The 24,481-nt window shown below is 38.1% G+C and overlaps 1 protein-coding gene across 4 annotated transcripts in view; it reads left to right on the top strand.

Moving 5' to 3' along the window:
• The window catches only part of ANK2 (ankyrin 2), a 574,309-nt gene that overhangs the window by 489,623 nt on the left and 60,205 nt on the right, over nt 1–24,481 (top strand). For all 4 annotated transcript variants that reach the window (XM_018049206.1, XM_018049205.1, XM_018049207.1 and 1 more), the window contains 4 exons: nt 4,391–4,463; nt 14,183–14,327; nt 20,661–20,763; nt 21,455–21,558. In XM_018049206.1, the coding sequence (XP_017904695.1) occupies nt 4,391–4,463; nt 14,183–14,327; nt 20,661–20,763; nt 21,455–21,558 (425 nt within the window). The remainder of the gene's footprint in view (nt 1–4,390; nt 4,464–14,182; nt 14,328–20,660; nt 20,764–21,454; nt 21,559–24,481) is intronic.

The following is a 24,481-nucleotide window of genomic DNA, read 5'->3' as shown; positions in this document are numbered from 1 at the left end:
TGCTTTTCTAGCTTCGTAAGACGCAGCAGGGAATATGAGACAGTTGAGCATTCTCCAGGGATTACAATTATTGTCTGTTTGCCGGAATGGACATCAAAGTGGGAGGGACACATTTCTGGCCACAGAAGCCAACAAGCTCAATCTCCTAATGCACTTTGGAAGAACTGTGAGATATGACTCATCCTTTTGTTATTGATCTTGCGTGCTAAGTCACTTCAATCCTGTCCAACTCTGTGCAACCCTATGGACTGTAACTTGCCAGGCTCCTCTGTCCATGGGATTCTTCAGGCAAAAACACTAGAGTGGGTTGCCATGCCCTTCTCCAGGGGATCTTCGATCCAGGAATCAAACCTGGGTCTCCTGAATTGCAGGCAGATTCTTTGCCATCTGAGCCACCAGGGAGCAGTGGCTCAGATGATTGATCAGCAATCATCAGTTATTTGCACAGTTTTAAAGTGTTGTGTTTTGTTTGCATATGATCATTGATATGTAGGGCATACATACTGAATAACCTAAAGTAAAAATGAATAAAAAATAATAAAAGTAATAAATAAACAAAAATGTTATCTTAAAGAGATAGTCTGTGTACAGAACTTTTTAAACTTTTGACTCAGAACACTGAGTCACACACTCAGAACACTTGGATTCAGAACCTTCTGCAAAAGGTTCTGAATGCAGAACCTTTTTAAACTTTTGACATATTTTTTCCCAATGTGCTATAATTGTCTCAACCACATATGAGTAGCAGTTATTTTTGGTAATTCACCTTCATTGAGACTTTCCAGCCTTTAATAGAAAAGTATTACTTACATAGTCCTTAAATTATATACAGCAATTATGTTAACATGTACAGTTGGTATGAAGGTTGGACCTATAGTACTGATGGGAGACTGTGGCCGCTGGAAGGCGGTATGCTAGCTAGGGTCGCCCCGAATGCTGTGACTTGCAGAGTATGTGATACTAAGGGAATGGTTGGCCGGGGGACCATATGGAGGGCAGTAAAGCACACTTTTTCTTTCGCATGAAACAAACCAGGCATTATCCCCCATTTATAAAAATAACATGTTAAGGACTCATGTTTTATTTTCTGCATTATGATGTAAGTTAAGTCTGCCGGGTATCACATACTTGTTTTGCCACAATATATGATTTAACTGCATCCTATTAAACTTACGCTTTGTGCACTACTCATTTTAATTTTAAAGCTGTTTCTAGTCTTGACCATAGAATCTGAGATTCTATAGCAGAAGAAGATGCCTATGATCATTTAATTATATCCTTGTTTTCTGTGGACTATTCAGATGGAGTTGCCCAAAACTATATTTATGTTTGGCTAATCAAGTTTTCAAAGGACAGTTCATTTAAAGGGATGGGGTTTTTTTTTTTTTTGTTTTTTTTTTTTCATTTCTTTCATCATTAGTCATGAGTACAAGGCTTATTATCCATTTAACAAATATTTACTGATGATTTTTTAAAGGTCAGACACTATGTCATGTAAAAATGCGTCCTATATTTACTGCTCTGTAAATAGAAGGCATTTTTAACATCTACCAAAAAATATCCATGACTAATATGATCAGTGTGTTACTTTTTCTGTTGCCACATATATTTGCTGATAGTAATTTTAATAGCATGCAATAACCAAACTAATGCAAAGCTAGTTCCGCTGTCACGAGTTCAAAGAAAATACAGTCACATTATCAGCATCTGAAACAGAAACTGATAATGTTGGGCAATATAAGTTACCTATTTAAAGTATATTTCTATCAGTTTTTAAGTTGAGACGCATCCTCTTGTGGAACTATTTCCAGTGAAGGACAATTACTCTAGAACGTTTCTGCAAAAACTGACTTTCTAGTGTAGTTTAATACAGCAAATATCCCTTAACTTTTTAAATCATTTAATTTACACTTAGACTTATTTTTAAAGTTTCCCCAGCAGTCATAATTTAATAGGATCTCATTATCTCTATCCTATATATAAAATGCAAAAAAAAAAAGTCATTTTTCTGTAATCTATGCAGTTTCTTAATACAGAAAAGGGTAACAGGTTGCAAATTGAGTTGCACAATAGACCCACCAGAAGAACATTTTTTAAACACCTGTAATTGGTTCCTCTCTTGAACGATACAGATTTAATTGACTGTGTTGAGACCCAAGCAATAATATGTTTTAAACTTCTCTAATAATTATAATACGCAGCTAGAGTTGAGAACCATTGATATAGAACTTAGATTATCATCTTTTTGTGTTCAATTCATAAATTAATGTTATAACTAAACGGTGTATTTTTAAAATTTGTTCATTCGTCAAATACTTATTTACCCCCTGTTAGTCTCCATAATTTTGGATAGGTGCTTTTGTCGTTCCTACAGTGTTGACTTTGTTTTCAAGACATTATGGAACTATTTGAACATCAGAAGCAACATTCTGGAAAGCTGAGCTTACTACTCGAGTCTTCAGTGTGCCTTCCCTGCCAACATGGACGCAGGGTTGGGGGAGCGATGTGGTCTCCCTGCCTCTGGCTGCATCACCAGGCATTGTCGAAGCCAGTTCATCTGACTCCCTGACAACCTAGGCAGTTCATCCAAGTGAAACTTAAAGTCAGCCATGCCCCGTCCTGCATCCGTGGATTTAGCCAACCTCGGATCATGTAGTAACATAGTATTTACTTTTGGAAAATAGCCTTATGTAAGTGGACCCATGCAGTTCAAATCTGAATTATTTAGGGATCAACTGTATTAAGTTTTTTCTGAAGAAAATGGGAAGCCACTGAAAGGTTGTTCAGTATCATGTTATAATTTAATCAGTCCCTCTTACTACAAAGAAATTATACCTGTATATTGGCCTTCCCTGGTGGCTCAGACGGTAAAGAATCTACCTGCAATGCCAGAGACCTGGGTTCGATCCCTGGATTGGGAAGATCCCCTAGAGGAGGTCATAGCAACCCACACCAGTGTTCTTGCCTGGAGAATTCCATAGACAGAGGAGTCTGGTGGGCTATAGTCCTTGGTCGCAAAGAGTCAGACATCACTAAGAGATTAAGCACAGCACACATATAAATATATTTTCAAATTAATCAACTGAATTTCCCTATAAATATATTTGAAGTTCTTGACTGCTTTTGGAAAGAAACGAGCTGGTAATGGGATACTAAAGACAAACAAGTCTGGAATATTTATGCAGCAAAGTTTAAAAACCTTGACAACCTATTGACTGTATTTTGGTGTCTTTAGTTGAAGATTATACTCTTTATTCTGAGAGATTAGTATTTGAACGTTCTCATGGCTATGCCAATTGATGTACTTAATACACTTTTAATACAGAAACAAGAGACAGGGATACAGAAAAAAGAGACTGAGCCATCTCTAAGTGATATTTAAAGTTTTGGGATTTGACTTTTTATCTTTAGTTTTTAATCACCTTGGTATCCCTGGTGTCTCAACAGTGCCTATCATGGAATAGGCACTCAAAATGTTTCTTGAGTGCCCGAATGACTAAAAAGTTCAGAGGACCTTTGTTTTTAAGACTAATTTAATATCAAATTATGGTAAGTTATGCTAGCTAATATTTATTGAATACTATTATATTCTAAACTCTGTTCGGAGAGCTCTTCTATATATTGTTTCATCTAATCTTCATAACAGTTTTAGGAAGTAGTATTATTATTCCCATTTTATAAATGAGGGAATTAAGTCATGGAAAAATAGAGGCTTTGCTAAGGCCTCATAGCTGATGAGTGATGAAGTTAGAATCTGAACTTAGGCAGCCAGACTCCAGAGCGTGATCTCGTAACCCTACCTGGTACGTCAGGGCTGGAAGGCAGAGAATTTGGCAGCTCTGGGGTGCTACTGTGGAAGGCGGCTAAGTAGCAAGCCAGAATTGTAGCCCAGTGAAAGTCTGCAAGGATGGTTGGCCATCCACTGTTGATCTTCTGGTCCAGAACAGATGCATCACATTTTCTGCCCAAGCCTGTCACATTGCTTACAACTTCTAACCAATGGTTTTGTTTGTAATAGATTGCCTGTGTTCACTGCTTCTTTTTAAAGATTGTCTAGAGACATAACAGTCCATTTTAGGGAAGCCCCGAAAACACGAATCTGCTTCCTCCACATGGCTTCTAATGCCATTGCTAAAGAATGTGTTTTGCAAATGGGAACTCAAAATAATGAACTTTCTCTTAACAACTTCACTGGAATAAATGGTCATTTATCTTCAGAAAGAACAAAGGAACTTCCGTAAAGGAGAGTAAGAGAGTAAGTTTCCAGAATGTCCATGTGGAGGAGACGGCGTGCTCAGGGCCTGATCACTTGCTGGTGCTACTGACTGTGTTCTCCTCTAGGATTCTTCTAATCCTGTAAGTTGAACATTAATGATTTTTGTCTTTCCAGACTATCACTGAAAAACACAAGCTAAATGTTCCTGAGACCATGACTGAGGTTCTTGATGTTTCTGATGAAGAAGGTAAGACTTTTATTCAATCTCCTATGAAATCTGTCACAATCTTACATGAAGGAAATCATCTTTTTTTTTCAGGGACGAAGCTAGTACAGTGGGTGTAGATGACAACATCTTAGCGCTTAAAGTCACTTTTTCACCTTTGTTTCAGTACATTTACTTTTTCAGTTTTGGGGGAGGGAGGACTCTGTTAATGTATTTTCAACTGGTGTTATCTTTAATGACTAAATAACAGGACTGGGAAAAGGGAAAGCAACTGGAAATTGACCATCTGTTAAAATGTCTACCTGATAATACAGTTGTTGTTAGTATGGTTTAACTGTGCTGAAATATGTTCTTTATTAAAATGCCTGAAAGCAAAAGAACTTAAAGCATGTTTTATCGAGGGTACATTGAGAAATTTCTGCTTTCTGATTGGTTCAATCACACAGAATCTACTTTAAATCCAGAGGAAAATAGCCTTAGAGAAGGTTAAGAATAGCATAGAAATTAAACCTGAGATTTGATTCTTTAAGTCAGAAAATGTGCCTGCTATAGTTTAAAAGTTGATAAAAATTGTCTGAGCCAGTGGATTTCAAAGTTCTGAGAAGCTCTGTGAGGAGCGCTAGGGACTCTCTGGGGTAGGTAAGAGGCATTATGCTTGAGGTCCAGCCAGCAGGTTTCCACTACTGTACTTCACCAGAGTAGTTGACTTTTCTTGAACAAAAAAAAAAAAAGAAAAATTTGTGAATGAATAAAGTGAATAACCAAGTTTCAGTAGCACAGCTATTGGTCAGGCATACATGTTGGAAAAATATGTGTACATATGTATGCACGTAGCAAGTGTATATGTTTGAAAAACTGTTGCCATACTGGCCCTAGTAGTAGGCCCCATGCTAATTGCTTTTATGGAGAAATATTAAAGATATTTCTTTAGGTTCTTCAAGATAAAATCATAAGGCCAAACTTTCCATTGAGATGCCCTCGCTGGAAACCAATTCATTAATTCACCTATCAGTGACAGACATTGAGCTGTCTCAACTTTTGTAAGAACTTACAATAAGAACAAACAAATGTTGGGTCAAATTAAAAGATGTTGCCAAAAATAATGGTTCCAGGTATTTATTATGATGATTCTGTCTTCCATCCTAATACTTGCCAATTTTCTGCATTCGTATTTGCACACTATATTTTGCTTTGTGTGATCATCTTTCTTATCTTCACTTACATGTTGAACAGCTTTTAAACAGTTTGGTGACCACTTTATTGATGGGGAAGTCCTTAGTGATTCAGGTACCTTTCGAGGAAATTGTTGGAGTGAAAGCCTGTCTTTGCTTTTAATTTTTCTTAACTGGCTAGAAGCAACTTGCTTAATATTTACATCTGGGTGCCTAATACTCATCTGTTTTTGTTTTTGTTTTATATAGCACGTGTAATATGAGTGGAATTGTTTACATGTGCATTTGAGTGTGTGGATTGTATTAATTTGGAAGTTTAATGCCATGAATTGCTTATACTATAATACTAATGATTTGAAGCTATTATTGAGACCTATTAACTAATTACACTATCTAATGACACTATAGAAATATTTTTAGAAACTGATATTTCTTCTTAGAATACAAATTTAGAGAAAAATTAATTTTTGGCAAGTTGACATTGAATTAGCATGAACATATTAACTTCATTAGACTGCTTGAATATGTAGTCATACCATTCTTGGATAAAGATATGTTTCAGATGTAGTTAAAAATATATTAGGTTAGTAATTATAATCTAATTTTTTTAATTACCTAGAAATAAAGTAATCTTTAAAAATTTAGGGGAGACTTTGGCACATAGGGAAAAATGAATAATATAAAATATCCTTTCTATCAAGAAGACTCCAAAATACATGTGGTACCACTTTAAGGAAACCTATTACATGAAAATCTAAATTTATAAATGAGATAAATTAGGTAGTGATTATTTAATTTAAAAATAGTTCCTTATTTCTAAAATACTTGATAAAGAATTCCAGTGGCTAATGCTTCCAAAGTATTTACTGAGGTTTCAGAAATTTCATTTGTATGAAACAACCTCTTGAACCTACGCATTGCATAACATAAGATCTAGGTATAGCATCTTACATACTTTTGCTAAAACTGTTTTAACGCTATTAGTGATAAGAACCCTGAAGGAGTGTTGGTGAATGATCACGAATAGCTTTCATGGTGGAAGAGGGAGCCTCCTGTCGCTTCCTGTGTGCCAAGCTGCTTCAGTCGTGTCCGACTCTTTGCGACCCCGTGGACTGCGTCCCACCAGGCTCCTCTGTCCATGAAATTCTCCAGGCAAGAATGCTGGAGTGGGTTGCCATTCCCTTCTCCAGGGGATCCTCCCGACCCAGGAATCAAACCTGAGTCTCCTGTGTCTCTTGCATTGCAGGCAGATTCTTCACCTCTAGCGCCACCAGGGAGCATTTTTCCCTACTAAGAAATTCAAGTCGAATAATTTTCTCGTGTAGACTATAGCTAAGTATTGTGAAGTAACGTTTTAGTACAATTAGTATAAAAGAGTTTGACTAGTTGACATTGGCGATCCTTTAATTTTTTGTGAGTTTCAAATGTTTTCTTGGAACCTACCATCATTTATACGGGCGAAGTACAGCTGCATGTGTTTGGACAGTATTAGCTAATCCCTGTTTTCTTTACAACTCTACTATTTTAATAATAGTCTGTGTATCAATAGTCAGAAGAGTATTCAAGCCAAGTATAGATGTCCTAGCAGGCTAACTTGCTATAGTGAAATCAGAATTTTCCATTCATGAATCCAGTCTACAGATGGTGAAAGTTATGTTACTGTGTGTAAGCGCTATGACTGGTACTGAGGCAGAATCAAAGATGAACATATATGGAGATGCAGTGTATAAATTCATGAAGCACGGCTGAAGGCACTATGTCATCCGCTTTTCGTATGTGCCTGGGAACATCACGAGCAGGACCCAGCACAGTCTCATGGACTTGCTGAGAGACGAATAGGAGGGTGGCGCAGGTTTTAGGGCGTGAAAAGGAACAGGACGGAAGGTCCTGAGATAGGAAAGTACAGAGGGGGACACAGAGTGGATCTAGCCATTCAGTGTGGCTGACGCGTTAAGACATGCGGGTTTCGCTGTGGAAAGCAGGCATCTGAGGGAGAAGAAAGCAGTAAGCATCACAGTGCTCGGAGCGTTATCCCATCCCCAAAGCACCCGTATGAGATCAACTGTGGATTTCCCCGCATTTTATTTTCAGGTGAGAAAGACTCACGTAAGGGTGAGGAGACTAAGGCTTAAACATATTCAGTAGTTTGTTCAGTGACACAGAGCTACTAAGTGGTAGATGTGGAATCTAAACCCACTTGGAAAGCTGCTACTAGCTCAGTCAGGATGTAAAATAAGTCAGATGGCAGAGAAATGGGAATTCCGTCTAAGAATATTCTGCTGTGCAGACTAAAACCAAGCTGTCAATGTAATCCTTTACATCTTCATAGGATTGTGAGCTGCTTCCTATCTTTGCTGACTCAGCTCCCCAGCCGTAAATTACATGATGGGGCTCTGGGATTATAACACCTGTGTAACTAAATTAGCTGTGGAAATGTGACCCATGTGTCCCTTATACTCAGGGATTTGTGAGCGGGAGGTTTGTACAAACTTCTCCACTAGGTCTCTGGGATGATGTGTCCTAATAATCAAGAGAACTCCAGAGTGGCTGAGTGTTGGGATGAATACAGAGGCACACCTGTCTTTTCCTTTGACCCACTTCCACTGTGGACACTTGACCCTAGGACGGCACCTCCCCCAGATTTCAGTTCTTTACACACTTAACTGCAGAAGTGCTAAGTAGTCTTAAGAGGGAGAGACCTCAGGAACATTTCAGAGACTCTCCTTCTTCCTGGCATTGTGAAGAGTTGTCAGGAGGAAGAATCCTGGGCCCTTCCCACTGTGCGTAGGTATCTGTTCCCATACTCTTGTGATCTGTGCCCTCTAGAGACTGACGGTGGCTCAGGCCCTGAGGACTCTTTAGTTTCTGGATATTAAAACAGGAAACTTTGAAAGCAAGCAATACATGAATGCTATACAATTAGTAGGAAAGGGTTTTCATGAAGTTGTTTGGAATAATTGGAGAATACAATGAAAAACAAGTTAACTCCTAAAATCTGGAAGTCAGAATTCTGTGAAGTAAGTAGAATTCTGTTAAGTAAGTAAATATGTAATGTCAGGGAAGGGGTTGTTCAAATATAAGAAACAGAAAGGAAGTTCACTTAAGGTTTGTTATGATGCAAAAAAAATTCTTTTTGAGTAATTTGCTTTTTACTTATTTTACAACAAATAAGAAAGTTGATAAGACAAAGAATTCTAGGGTATAACCACTCTGTCATGAACTCTTTCCAAGCCTGTAGAACTGTACTTGAACAAATAAGGGTTAAGTATTTAAATTCAGAATCTTATTTGAAAGTAGTCCTATATCCCTTTTCCCCGCCTTGGCTCACGTAGGGAAGTAGTTGTACTGTGTGTTCACGTAGGGAATTTGCAGAGAGAAGCAGATGGATGAAGAGGAAGGTGGGGAAGAAGATGAGTCGGGGGTCACCATGCTGAACCCGAGACGCTTATAGCAAGTTCACGGGGGTGCAGCCCAGGAAACATTTGAATGTGCACATTGAGTTTGTGAGAGAGGTTTGGGATGGATGCAGAAAGTGTGTAAGCAAAATGTAGGAGATCTTTGATGTGTTAAAAACACATGATTATGTATCAAATAAGAAGAAAGTATGGAAGGGAAGTATCAACATTTAAGGAGAGTGGAGACTGGAAAGAAAGACTCAAAGATGTAAGGAGGAAGACCAGGGAGGATTTACGGTCAGAGAAATTAAGGAGGGTAGTTTTGCAAAGAAGTCACCTCTTGGCCCCTGATTAATTTGTGAAAACAGAAAGCCTCTCTTTGTGAAAGGAAAAGGACTCAGAGTATGAAATAAAGAAGGCCTAAGCGTTGGAGGAAGAGATTACTGTATTCCAAAGAGGGCAGAAACATGGACGTTTCTGAGGAAAGACAGGGCTGGCAGAGAAGCAGAGGTCGAATAAAGGATCTAGCAGACAGGAGTTCAGGAAGATGAAAGATGAGGGTTTAAAGGCCAGGATAGGCTCTCCTTGGACTGTAGAAGTCATCTTCCTTACCACGTTGAAAGGCAAGAATATGGTTGTCTTATTTTTTTGGACACTATAATAACATTTAAAGCATTATCTGTATCATGTTTTTCCCAGACTTATTTTTCATTAATGTCTATAGACATTTCTGCTTTCCATCCCGCACTGCAGACACTATCAAATAGCATGGTTTATACACACATGTCCTGGGAGAGGAGTTTTATGGAGAGAATAGTACCTAAGTACGCACCTTTCCAGATAATTCCAATATTGGGTTAGCATCTGGCCGCTGACACCAGCGTGTTGGGATTCTGCGTCTCTGACCATTTCTCTCTGAGACGTAAGTGTTCCCTGGCGGCTCAGACGGTGAAGAGTCTGTCTGCAATGCAGGAGCCTTGGGTTTGATCCCTGGGTCAGGAAGATTCCCTGGAGAAGGGAATCATAACCCACTCAAGTATTCTCTTTTTTATTATTTTATTTAAATTTTTTATTTTATATTGGAGTATAGCCAGTTAGCAATGTTGTAATAGTTTCAGGTGGGCAGCAAAGGGACTTAGCCGTACGTGAAAGTGAAAGTCAAAGTTGCTCAGTCGTGTCTGACTCTTTGCAACACCATGGATAAAGAGTCCATGGAATTCTCCAGGCCAGAATACTGGAGTGGGTAGCCTATCTCTTCTCCAGGGAATCTTCTCCACCTAGGGATTGAACCCAGGTCTCCAGCATTGCAGGCAGATCCTTTACCAACTGAGCTATCAGGGAAGCCCACCAGCCATACGTATACATGTACATTCTTTCCCAAACTCCCCTCCCATCCAGACTGCCACATAATGTCGAGCAGAGTTCCAAGTGCTATATTGTAGGACCTCCACTCCAGTATTCTTGCCTGGAGAATTCCATGGCTAGAGGAGCCAGGCGGGCTACAGAACATGGGGTCGCAAAGAGTCGAGTTGGACGCGACGGAGCGACTCTGAAACATAATCGGGCATCAGGATAGACAAAAGGCCACCGTAGGGGTCTCTGAACCCTTGAACTTCACATTTGGTAATACAGAGCCTAGCACGCAATTTTTTTAATGTAGATAGCATTGTAATAAAACTATCAAAATGCAGAAATGTGGATGAAGGTAAAGGACATCCACTCTCTCATGAACTCAGTGAAATAAGGGCTCTTTCAGTTGTGCATTGACGTATCACCACAGTCACTCAGTTTGATATATTTGATTAAAAGTGTCCTCTTCCAGTTGCTTTCTTTCTTTTAATATAACTATATGCACAGGAGGGGAAGGCTAAGGTCATTTGCATCTTCTACAAGGTGAAACTGCTGACACTGGGCCTTGCTTCTCAAGACGGGGAGTGAGTCCAGCTGAGTGACATTCTCTTCTCTTTCCTTCACCATGTAAACCTTCTGTCCACTTAGGGATGACAAGAGGGGAAGAAGAAGGGGAGGAATAAGACAGAGAACCTGAAGTGTAAGCCCTACTTTATTAAGGAATTTTGAGTAATTTGGGGGCTCTCTTGGTGGTTCAGGTGGTAAGGAGTTTGCCTGCAATGCAAGGAGACCCAGGTTTGATGCCTGGGTTGGGAAAATCCCCTGGAGAAGGGAATGGCAACCCACTCCAGTATTATTGTCTGGATAATTCCATGGACAGAGGAACCTGGTGGGCTGCAGTCCATGGGGTCGCAAAGAGTTGGACCTGACTGAGCGGCTAATGCTTTCACTTGTGAGTGATTTTAAGAAGAAATTGAAGCTCATTGTGACTTGTCTTTGTTCTCTGTAACCATCTTGGTTGCTAAGAGACTGGTGAGAGCTGGCAAATTATGAGAAGCAAGATGAAATGCAAAAGCCCATTGACTCTGGGGATGGGTAGGATGCCTCAGTCTGGGTGAAATTAGGAATTTGATGCTAGAAGGCAAAGCTCAACTATTTGATTGCTGGAGCTTAGAGGAAGGTTGGGGTAGTAGAGTGGGGGATAGAGCAAGAACGAGAGAGTACATTCAAGCACTTTGGGTTTTAAATAGTTCTGTAGGCCTTTTGCTCAAGGGATCCATGAAGTACAGCTTGTTTTGTATGTCACCGTGAATTCAGCCATTCCCTCTACTTTCTCATAAATAAGGCTTAGTTTTCTCAAAGGTTAACAAAACTTGCATTTTCTTTTCTGAAATAATTTAGGCTTATATCCAGACAATACTTGTGTTTCAATAAGCCAAGTCTTAGAATTGATCTTAGAACTTCTTGTCTCCCAGAAATAAACCAAGGGGGAATCCCAACTTATTTGACTCATAAAAATACTCCTGTGTAAAGACTTACCAGTTATACAGGAGGGAGAAAGCGGAAAGTCCCACAAGTCCTGTAATAAAATGTCCAAGCTTCCTGATCTCGTTGCTGTATTCAGAGACAGACTTTCTTCGTAGATTCTTCCCATTGCTCACCAACATGAACACTGACTAACGCTAAGTCATTCCACTTAGTATTCTCTCAGTAAGCAATGCATGTTACTCTTATATTCGTACTGTTTTTGCTTCCCTCCATGACCTCTCACACACCAGCCTCTCACTTGAAATACACTCATCTCTGCCCATCACACAACCCACTCCAGTGCTCTTGCCTGGAAAATCCCATGGGCGGAGGAGCCTGGTGGGCTACAGTCCATGGCGTCGCTAAGGGTCGGACACGACTGAGCGACTTCACTTTCACGTTTCACTTTCATGCATTGGAGAAGGAAATGGCAACCCACTCCAGTGTTCTTGCCTGGAGAATCCCAGGGACGGGGAAGCCTGGTGGGCTGCCGCCTGTGGGATCGCACAGAGTCGGACATGACTGAAGCGACTTCGCAGCAGCAGCAACTGCTGTTGCTGCATCTGGTTTTGTGAGGGAACACTTTAAAGAAGAGATTATATATAAGAGTTGAGGGGGAACCAGTTTAACAAAATTAATTTTAAAAATTTACTCATGTTTTCATTAGAGTTATATTTATGAACTATTTAAGCAGTGCAATTATATTTTTATTTATATATTTTCAAAATTATTTTGTATAAATGAAGTTTAGCTTATATTTCAATGTCAACACTTTAACCATTTTGTGTTAACAAAAATAATACCTAGTAATATTATATCCTAGAACTCTATAATATGTCCTTATGTATTATTTAATTCAGATCCCCAGCATGTGAGATAGATTAATAGTATCACTCTCATGGGAAGATTAACTGGCCAGTAAGTAGCAGAATTAGAATTTTAAACCAGGTCTATCTGATTTTAAAGACTCAACTTTTAATTACTATTCTGTGTAGCCTCACTCAACTAAAACTAAATAAAAATATAATTCTTTCACTGAGGAAAAATAAAAAGTAATTTTAATGATGAGACTTGTAACTGCCAAATATTAAGTGTAATGATTCTGAGAAAAACCTCCAGTGGTGAATAGATTGCATCTCTGTTCACTGGAAGATCTTTTGTTCAAGCTGTCTTTGGCTTTAAGTAATTTAGAAAGCTAATAAATCTTTTGATTATGGGCTCTTCGGCTCGTGTATACAGGGAAGTGATGAAATGCTGAAGACATGCTTCTTATGGTTCTTTGATGCTGTGTCTTTATAAATAAGTTGGTGCTGATTTGAAATAGTTATTTTAAACAGAAGAAATTAAAATGATATTTAACTTAAAAGAATGAAGTACATTCCTTCCAGTTTACTCTGACATAGGTTTTCAGGCTTTGTGTGATTAGTGCCCTTCAGAGATCTTCAAAAATAGTTTCTCTGAGCTAAATTATTCCCCCATTCTGGCACATTAAAGCTTTAGAGAGCATTTGTGTAAATGAGGTATCATTTACTGAATTTCCTGAAATCTGTATTTTTGAAAGCGTTCTATTCCAGTTCATGGGCAGGGAATGTACTCTCGCCATCTGTGCTTCCAAATGACAGCTACAACACTTAGTCATCTCTTTCTGCCACTGCTTCGTTGCTTAGCTCACTTTTTCCCTGGTACTTCACCTTTGGGATGGCTTCCTTTCTAAGCTCTGTAATGTTTTAAAAATTAAATCCCTGGTTGTTTATTAAAATGTCACAATCTGCCCACTTCATTGAAGTGTTCTTTTCCTAACGTGCATTATTTTGGTAATATCTGTATATAAACCATAAGCCATATTAACTCCATTTAGTACACTTCTTCTTTGTTTTAGAGCAGTAGATATTTCTTAGCATATTGTTGATTACGTGAAGACTGTTAATGCTGGCTACTGTGTATAAAATTTTGGAAACCACATTCAGAAGCTAAGTTGTACATGCTGTACTAATTATTAAGTTGAATATAAAGCTATGAATCAGCTATTATGATAACAAATGAGTAAAGAAGGTTGACTGATATTAAAAGAATTCCAATTCAGGTAATTATTTCTTCTTGTTAAGTAATAGGAAAATGGGTCAAATATTGTTTCCCTGAGATTCAGCACTTTTTAATTGCATGTGTTCCGTTTTTTCCAGTATGCAGTATTTCAAGTGATGTCAATGCTATTATGCTGATTTTTTCACAATTATAATCATATTTTGTAGTTGATATTACATTCAACAAGTAAGTCTCCATCTCTCTCTGTTTCAAGGTGATGACACAATGACGGGTGATGGAGGAGAGTACCTTAGACCTGAGGACCTAAAGGAACTGGGTGATGACTCCCTCCCCAGCAGTCAGTTCCTGGACGGGATGAATTACCTGCGATACAGCTTGGAGGGGGGACGCTCCGACAGGTATTCGCAGAAAGCACTCCCTTTGCGATGATAGTAATAAAAAAAAAGTAGACACGATCATTGACACTTCAGAGGTATCCTATCCTCTCAGCAGTTAAAGTATTATCTTATGGCATTCTCTAACAACTTTGTGTCCATTTTAAAGGAAACTAAGGCCTAGAGAGATTAAGTTGTTCAGTGAAAGTTTAACTTTGTAAGAAGCAGAGTCATGACAAATAAAGAGCTCTGAACCATTAAAGTATGATACTTTTAATCATCTACAACTTTTTCTCGAGGCCAGTTAAAAGGATGGTTTTGCCTTATGGGCAGTCTGTACTCAGTGGCAGTTACAGGTACTCCCAAACCCCCTTGGGGTTTTTGTTAGTAGAATCATTTCTGTGAACCAAACTATATTGTGAAGAAGGATTTACAAATAACAAATTGAGAAGGAAACATTGCCTGGAACTGACTGTTTTATGAAAAAGAATTGGAATAGAATCCCCCAAGAGGCTGGATACCAAGAGCAATCTGAGCAAAATCTGAAGGAGACCAGGTTTTATCACCAGATCCAAGGAGGTTTACATTTTATTCTGAAATATACAATCAATTTTGGGGGTTATTACTAACTAGCACATCAGGTGTTTATTATTTTTTGAGACAAACTGACTAAGAACATCCCATGGTGCCTCATCAAAAGTATGACTGCCAATTTAGATTGTGTGATTGTTCATATAATGTAATATCTTTTGCCAATCAATAATCTCAGGTTTATAATTTTAATATTGGCTCTATTTTTGGCTATATCCAGCAAATGTGGAGTGTAAGAAATAAATACCTTAAAGCCTAGTCAATTTTAAAGGGATAATTAGCAAAAACAAGCCTACCTTGGGTTTTTTCCTTGAGTACTAAGGTCTCCCTCCTATCTTCTTTTTTTTTAAATTCAATGTGCATATAAGTGCCTTTCTGGACTGGCTTTGTGGTATGTGCTGGAGGTACAAAGATGACTAAGATATGATTGCTAAATTCACAGTCTAATGGTGTGAGAGAAAGATGAGGCCAGTGGCACCACAGTGTACCTGGATCCCTGAGGCTCAGGCTTCCTGGAGCGGATGAGCCTAGATCGAGAAAGAGTGATGAGTAATAGTGGTGAGGAGAGGCAGGGAGGGCATTTGAAGCTTTAGGGAGGTGAGCAAAGGCTTGTGGTGTGTGAGAGAAACAGTAGTGTAGTGCGGCTGGAGTGCAAGTGTGGAGCAGGGGAGGCCTCGTCTGCATTTTGGATGGATCTCTCTGACAGTGAGACAGAGGGTGAATTTCAGCGGCTTTGTCAAAGGGCCACCCCCCTCTGGCGGTAGTGACCAGCTGAGAAGCTCCTGCTGCAGTGTTTGCTGGAGTAGCTAGGACAAGACTTGAACTTTTAACCTGGGTGGTAGCAATCCTGGAGAAAATTTTAGAAATGAAAAATTGGAGAACATATCAGTGAGGCAAAACTGACCAGATGTGGTGACAGATTTTATGGGGTGCATGAGGAAGAGGAAGAAGACCCAATTGGCTCGTTGGCTTCAGTGACTTAGATGGAGAGGGTCCTTGGGATCAGGATATAGGGGGAGCTGCTCGGAGAGTGAGGGTAGGGGAGCTTGTGAGGGGTCCGTGTTCTAGATTCTGAATTTTGATACACTGATTGATTTGAGCCTTACAATCTGAGATTCTTGGAAGACTTTAAATTGCAATAAAATATTTATGGCCTTGCAAAAATTCACAATAATCTGTGAATACTCATATTACTGTTATCTAAAAATCCTTCTTTTTTTTCAGCTTGATTTCTCTTGTTAGGAATAAGTGCTTAACCTGATCCTTTTGCCTACTTTGAAATACTTAGTGCGGAGAAAGATTTAAAACAATGCTTTCTATAAGACTAGTATCAGTGGTTTGAGGAGTCTACCTAAACTGAATACTTCTCAGCTTGTAAAGACAGGGGATATGAAACAAGGAAGACACGATCAGTTGTCTGGGGCCACGCTTGCATTTGTAAAACACCAGATGCATTCATCCTTTCCGAGCTGGCATTATAGTCAGCGTTTCATTTTCATGGTCGCTTTTTTTTTTTTTTTTTTTTAGTTTTGCTTAGCCAATTGAATATGTTATCTTTTTCGGTAATCATTTTCTCCTTCTCATTTCCTTGTTTGGTGTGCTTTCAATAGTACCATGCCCAGGTAGGTATTAATTGCATATCATGAAAACATGACCTTCCTGGATACACCCACGTTTCCCTGCTCACTGCTCAGTATGTGTATTGTGTGTGTGTGTGTGCGCGCGTACACGCATGCATATGTGTTTTGGCAAGGATTGCTTATATTCTAGAATTATGGATTTATTCTCAAATTAGGATTTTTATGTATTAAATTGAGTATCTATTAATATTTGAGCTAGAGAAGGGGGGATATTTTACTAGGATGAAAGTCTGTGACATGCCCCCACCCGACTTTATTTTAACTGTCACAGCTCCACCTTGTGGTTGATCAAACATTAGCATGGCTTCCCCAAAAGAAAAGTGTGTGTGTTAAGTCACTCAGTCATGTCCGACTCTTCGTGACCCCATGCACTGTTGCCCACCAGGCGCTTCTGTCCATGGGATTCTCGAGGCAAGAACAGTGGAGTGGGTTGCCATTTCCTTCTCCAAAAGAAATGTAATTAGCCTATTCATAGTTGGAGATGATAGAGAAAATTACTCTGGTGCCTAAAATGTATATGGATGCAGAGGAATAAAAATAGCTAAACTTTGATTACATTGAATAGGAACACAACCAAGATCTGATTAGTTGGATTTTGTTTCTATTTTATTTTGTTATTGCTTACAAATTAAAAAGTGCTATTCAGAGTCAGTGCAGAACTAAATAACAGTGAACCGCAAAAGCTTCCCCATGTATTAAAGCAAACACATTGAATTTGGGGATATTCACTTGTTATAACAGCTTTGAAAACACCATTAATTGAATTTCTGATAAATCTTGCAGCTTACTAAGATAGTAATTATTATACTTTTCAGTGAAATTACAAACTTTGATACTACCTAATATGTGTCCATAAAGCAGCTGTATCATGGTGAAAAAGTTTAAATTTAAGATTATAAAAAAACTTTTGGCTCATCCCTTAGCTGAACAGCAAGTAAAAATTTACACTTCTATAGATATGTTATTGCAAATTTAACTGAACAGCACCACCTCTGACCTAATTTTTTAAAAGTGGCAATTCTGTTGCAAAATATTTGAATTTACTTGCAGTGTTTTAAACCAGAGTAGACAGTTTCTGATCCAGAGACTTGAATTATAGTCATTAGTCCTTTAGAGAGAAGAATTTCCTTACTCTTGGAATATTCTAACTTCATTAATTTCATTTAAGTAGACTCTTTGATATCATAGAAAAAAGAGCAATTAGAACTGTAAACATTGATTAAATACCAATTAGCATTTTAGAAGGCAGTAAACAGAGAGAGCTAAAATAAAATCAGAGGGTAGAGATATTCAGACATATGGTTATAACTTGCTCATTCTCTTCATTCTGTCTCTCTAACTTCCCTCACTCTCTGTAGATCCTAATATCATTTTCTCCCTACCCTAATCTCCTTTTTGTGATCATTTTGTCTGTTTCTTTCCTGTCTTCTCCCTCTGTGTTTCTTTGGTGTTTGGGCTCTAGGAAAGACAAAAAATAGCACCAACATCCCTTTTCTCCTCTTGGTTCAAAACCAATTGAAAGGTAGACCCAGGTATTAGGTCGATGGATATCAGTAATCCACCTTTATTACTGACACACTTACTGCAGGATGTGGCTTTAAATTCGCGTTCCAAGGAACTCTTAAAAACCTCATTAATACCTCTTTCCATTCACACCCAGAGGAGCCCTTAAATACCTCGTTCCTAAAGCAGACACACCTCCACTCGGTTATGGGGCCTCCCTGAGAGCGGCAGTTGAGACCTGGCTGCCCTCTCGACAAGTTTATACTTTTACAGTGGTGGCAGCCACGTCACTGGGTCTTAACTGAGGCATCTTTTTTTTTAATCCATTCAGTTTTTTCCCATCCAAGCTAAATATCCATTTTCCCTTTGAGACCTGTGTTTCTGCTATTGCACGGCTGCATTTAAGGGTAAAGTCTACATAGTGAAGGAGTCTCTCCTTGCTGTTATGAGCAGGCTTTTTTATTCCTGTACTCCAGTGCCTCTTGGTCCTTCTGTACTGTTCATTAATATAAATCTAGCGCTTTTAAGTGTATCAAGTCACCTCTGAATCTATGAATTTCAAAGCCGAGGATAGAGACTATGTAATTAATACATCTAAACCCAGTAGATCTTGATGGGGGAAGATGGATGAGCCCATAGACAACATATCATTCCAAGAGGTTGACCTCTCTACTATTTTTTCCCTTCTTGGTTCAATTCAAAACAAAATAAAGGAGAAGAGAATTTAAGAGCTGTTGACCTAGTGCTGCCTGGTACAAAACACATACAAGTGAATCTTTAGCTATCTTTGTAGTTTAAAGCAGCAAAAAAAAATACTCAGTCCACCAGTTGAGACAAGCTTTTGGTGAGATTAAAGACCCCTGTTCCCAATAGTTTAATCCCTTTCCTGTCCTCAATTTCAAAGTCAGGCCAAGGTTAGTCACAGTAACCTATTTATGAAGTGTACCATCAAAATCTAGCTGCATAGCTGTAAAAATAACTATAATATAAGCTGCTTCCAGGTGCCAGAACTAAAACCCCTGTGGAGAGTTTGCTTGGCATCCAGGCTCCTCCTGCCACGGCCGTGTCAGGAGCCTCTATCTTCCCCAAGAGCCTGTAGAACATAAAATAGTGTATTGACAAATTCTATTTAGATTTAATTGTATTATAAACACAGAGACTTATATAGGTATAAAAACATAGGATCAGATAATTTGACTTTTTTGATTCATGTCACTTACCCTCTAATATTCAGCATTTACTTTGGGGGCATAGATCCTACAGCAAAACAGGAGAAGGCCCCAAATTGCTATAAATTATCTACCAAGTGATGATTTCCTCAAAGATAGATGGAGATATTGACGCCTCTCAAAGATGACAATATGTGGCTTACAAACTTAGGTATATTTGCAAAAGAAAATAGTTTCTACTAATAGATCTGCTAACTTGATGTTTAGTCCATAATTCTACAGCGCTTCACTGGCCAAATACCTACTGGCTAAAAGTAAATGAAATCTTGCTTCTATAAATAAGGTGAAAGTTTGCCTATCTCTTTATTTTCCCTTGTGGGCTTTGGGCTAGTATTTTGAATACAGATCTTTAATTCTTGGGCTAATGTGTATAAAACAGTTTATTTAAGACACCAACGTGTTTGTCATTTGATTAGACAAATTGACTAGGAAGTAAGGAAATTGCCTCTATGCACATATTGAGTTTCACCCATTACATATGAGTATGTAATTCAGAACTTCGAAATTCAGATTTACCAAAACTGTAAAGCATTGCTTACCAAGGCCTAAATCCCATTGTGAAGCCAAACCTCAGTTTCAGTCAGTGTCGGCTGGCAATTCATTTCCACGCTGGCAGCTGTGTGTGCGCGCGTGTGTTGAGGGTCGGTCTTAGAAACGGTTTCTCGTGCTCTCGCATCTCATTGCCACAGCAGCCAGCATTCTGTGGTGCTTCACTCACCACACACAGGACACGCACCGGGAACAGCGCTGTCCTTTGAAATACCTTTATTGGAAACACCAGAGACAAACCGGAGAAGCACTGCTTCCACAGGAAGCGTGCATCTGGCCACCATTCATCTCTCTCTGTAGCTTCCAGGGGTGTGCCCCAACATTCAGCCATTCACAGCTGGAGAGGAGGGGAAAGAGGTGTGGAGAGAAAGGAAAATGAGTGAAACTGAAACCTCTCCCCGAGGGCTGTCTTCTACTCTACTAATATTTTTCCTAGCTGCAGGGAGATTTACATTTAACGCAGATTTAAGCAGTCTATCCTGGGATTACTTTCTGTGTGAATTTCTTATACTAGCAGTAAGCTACAGTTGCCGGTTTAACATTTCTGGGAAGAAAATGAATCAGATTAGGAGGATCAAATTTTATCTTCTGGATTCCCTTGTGCCCTGGCCATTGAGTGGTAGGAACCAGTCCAAAGATGTGTTAGTTTAGTTGCTGGACAGAGAGGTGTGGCAACACAGAGACCCGGGTTTCCTTCTCCCACAGTTGCGATTTATGTCCCCCTGGAAGTTGCACCGTTAGCTAATAGCACGCTTTTTTCACTCTCCTGCTCGGCTCGTCATTCCATCCTCCCAACCCTACTACTGCTGTTGGTATATCACCATGACCTCCTGCCAACCTACCAGCCTTCGATCCTTCAGTTCCGACAGGTCTCACACGCTGAGCCATGCCTCGTACCTGAGGGACAGTGCCATGATCGACGACACAGTTGTGATCCCCAGTCACCAGGTATGTGACTTTTTGCCTTTGCGTTTCTGTTTTCTGGAGGCCTTTTCAACATTATCTGATGTTGGAAATATCTGGAAGATTTTTAACCTAAAAAAAACACAAACAAAACTGTCTTAATTCGGACGATAAGCCTAGGATAAGAGATTTACAAGTTTTTCAAAAGCATAGAGAATGTTTGCTACATTTCTCAATGAGCAGAGTTTTCCTAAAATAATATACTACTTGTGTCTTCAGCTATACTGGATTCTTCTGTGAAGATTATATATAAAACTCAGTTTCTTTGTGAAATCTCTATGAAAGGAAAATGTAAGGTTGGATGCATTTTAAAGTATAAGATAAAAGGTACAGGTTAAAATATGTCTCTCAATATTTAAAATTGTTTTCTATGAGAAAAGGTGTAGAATTTGTTATGAACTCAATTTTAGATATGATTTTATCAGTTTGACTGTTTTCTGGAAGGAAGTAGATGAAACCTATGTTTTTCAAAGACAACTACACAAGTGTAACCCTACATCAATAATGTAAGTTAAATCGGAATGTATTTTAAATGCCTTAGTCTCATATCATATTTTTAAATGAATGTTTTTCCATGTAATACCACTTTCTGTGACTCCAAATTATTGAAGTTCATTATATTTTAATTTAATTGAAGAAAGTCTTACTTATTAAATCCAGTGTTCTTTGTGTTCAGGTGACAACTCTAGCCAAGGAGGCAGAAAGGAATTCTTATCGTCTAAGCTGGGGCACTGAAAACTTGGACAACGTGGCTCTTTCTTCCAGCCCTATTCATTCAGGGTGAGTAAATCAATATTATGTATCCAGATCAAGAGGTAACAAGAGATGAGTGAAAATAACAGCTTTGTCCAGTAGCTTTAGCTGATGGCTAGCTTACAGGGGAAGTGACCTTTTTTAAAAAGGTCATGCTTTATCCGCCATGGACTCTCTCCACACAAACAGACCAGCAAAAAGGGTTGAATTCCACACAGAAGAACTGACCATTGTTTTAAAATAACACATAGAACTGCGTCAGATAGCTTGTTAACTAACCAGAGTATACCTGTGGCCTCCTTATTGTTCATATTTTTGTCTTCAAGATACCTTGAAAAGAGAGGCAAGAACATTTGCTTTTGAAAGTTCTGTTTACTAAGATTGACTAGTTTAATAAATGCCTTTCCTTGCATATTAATGTATTTAAAATAATGTTCACAGGAGTCTGAGTCATACAGATCTACAAAGGAGTTCACATGATGGTTGAAGTAGGAATGTATTAAAAAGGGAGGTTTGAGTGCAACCAGTTAGGTTCTCAATTATCATTCTAAAGTCATTCAGGTAATATATATGACACTACTTAAGAAATGCTGCCTATTTATATTATCTCATTAAAAAATAGGACTTTGAGTTAATGGTTTTAAATATCCTTAAAGATGATCTTAAGTTAGAAGAATTCAATTATTTGGAATATAAATTCCTTAAGGGGCTTTAAATTGTAATACTCTTCACAACTGGTCTTTTTCTTACATTTTAATGGTTTCAAGTTGTATAGTAATTCCATAATTATGAATAAACTTTTAAAATGTTTTTCTTTAATTACTTTTTAAACCCTGCCCATATTTTATCTAACTAAATATAATATTTTGATTTAAATTATTATCCCAAACTCCTTATCCATAATCCCCAGAATGATTTTGAGTGATGGATCCTTTCTTGTTTTTATTATTCTAAAATATTCTCCTTTCAGGAAAGCATTCTAGGATACTGTAGTTTAAAATTTGGGACTTCTTAATCTGATCTGTTAAAGGCTCGTAAAATTAGTTGCATATAAAATTAGTTACATAGATACTGAAAATAATTATAATACTCTTCTATGTTAAATAAGTAAAAGCTAGTTCTTGATGCAAATGTTATTCAGGGGAATAAAAACCAATTAAACCTCGTTCAAATTTACTTATTTTAAGTAGGAAATGAGATAATTAAAATCTGACAGCTATAAGCGGTTCAAAAAGGATAACATCACATACTAAATTTTTCCACAATAAGAAGAAGAAAAAAACCTTGGGCCTAGAGTGTTGATGGATAATAGATCAGAATTTGGAAACCATAATCTAGTATTTGAAGTCCATGTCCAGCCTACAAAGTGACAAGATAATTTTAAGCAAAATGTGACATAGAAAAATTGTCTTATTGCAGACCAAGATTTTAAAGATCTTTATTGTGTTACTATGAAACATGATCACTAACTCTGATCCTCAACTCTGGCTGTACATGGGAATCACTTGGGAGCTTTAAAAATACTGATGCCCAGGCCCCAGCTGAAACCAGTTCTATCACAGTCTCTATTGTTGGGGCCTTGCCATTGGTATTTTCTACAAGCACCAGCTGTCAAATATGTTTTTTATATAGGCTATTAGAAAGGAACACTATTGCCTAATAAAGCTTCGACTATAAGTTTGGCTTAGGTAATTAACATATGACTAGCTACCTCAAATATCTTTTTATCCTTTCCATTTACTTAAGTATTCTCTCTTCACACACTGTTTAATTCTGCAACGCACCAAATTTTGTGCCAGGCACCAAGGAAAACAGATGAGTAAGTCATAGCCAGTACCTGTAAGAAGCTTGCTGATGTGTTGTTATTTGAATTTGGGAGACAGTCTCCAAAAGAGCAATAACATGATGGTTAAGAGTGTGCTTTGGAATCATATCAAACAGAATTCAGATCCTGGCCCTGCCATTCAATATGTGACACTGGGCAAGTTGTGTAAAGTGTTTCAGTTTATTTATCTATAAGATGAATATTATATTATAGACTCCATAGGGGAGGCTTAAGGATTAGATGCTTCTTAAGTAGTTAGCATTTTGCCTAGAAAGAATAAGTACTCAATAGATTTTAGCCATTAGTATTTATACAATCCACACACACATCTTTCGCAAACTTCCAGTTAGTGAAACAAAAGTATTCTGAATTCTCTAAATGGGAATAACCAATGTGGTACAATTAATAATGGCAGTGTTTGACTTATTTTGTATCAGGTAATCTATCTTAAGGTTGTGTTTCTACTATAGTATTTGAATGAATACTGCAAAAGATGACTCCAAAGAAATGGATAGTTACCACTAAAAATTCAATATTTCTGAATGTGACGGTATTTGAAAGTTACTGTGATATTAATATAAATACTATTTATAATATATCATATAAAAATGACTTCTTATAATTTTATTCACTATACACCAGGTTCCTGGGTAATAGTTTTTATATAATTTACAAGGAGCTGAGTTTCTCTTTAATTTGGTGAATTCCTAGCCACTTCAAAGCCTGCCCAAATTGTAAAGAAAAAAATAATTTTTGATGGAGAAGATAATAAAGCTAGCTTTTATAAGCATATGTCACTAATTTGTGGATAATGATCTATTAGATTAGATGGAGATTTTAGGTTAATAGAAGACACAACTTCTACCAATAAACACCATTATTTTCATTTACTTCTACTGTTTCCAATGACTAGGGTTCATCACAATAGGAGAATAGGTCTCGGTGATTAAAAAATCTGTTCTGACCAATAAATACAGCCAGTACCTAGCAAAAGAAAGGCTGACTAATATTGTTGTTGCTGTTGTTCTTAAAGAAGTTGCCTTACTGATTCACAGTGTGATGATTATTTCTAGTATCCTAACCATGATCACATCCAGTGCAAGCTTGGACAAGAGCTTAAATTTT

The sequence above is a fragment of the Capra hircus genome, chromosome 6, assembly GCF_001704415.2.
Source record: "Capra hircus breed San Clemente chromosome 6, ASM170441v1, whole genome shotgun sequence".
Taxonomy (NCBI): Eukaryota; Metazoa; Chordata; class Mammalia; order Artiodactyla; family Bovidae; genus Capra; species Capra hircus.
The sequence above is the reverse complement of the archived record's forward strand: the minus strand, read 5'-3'. Positions and strand labels throughout refer to the sequence as shown.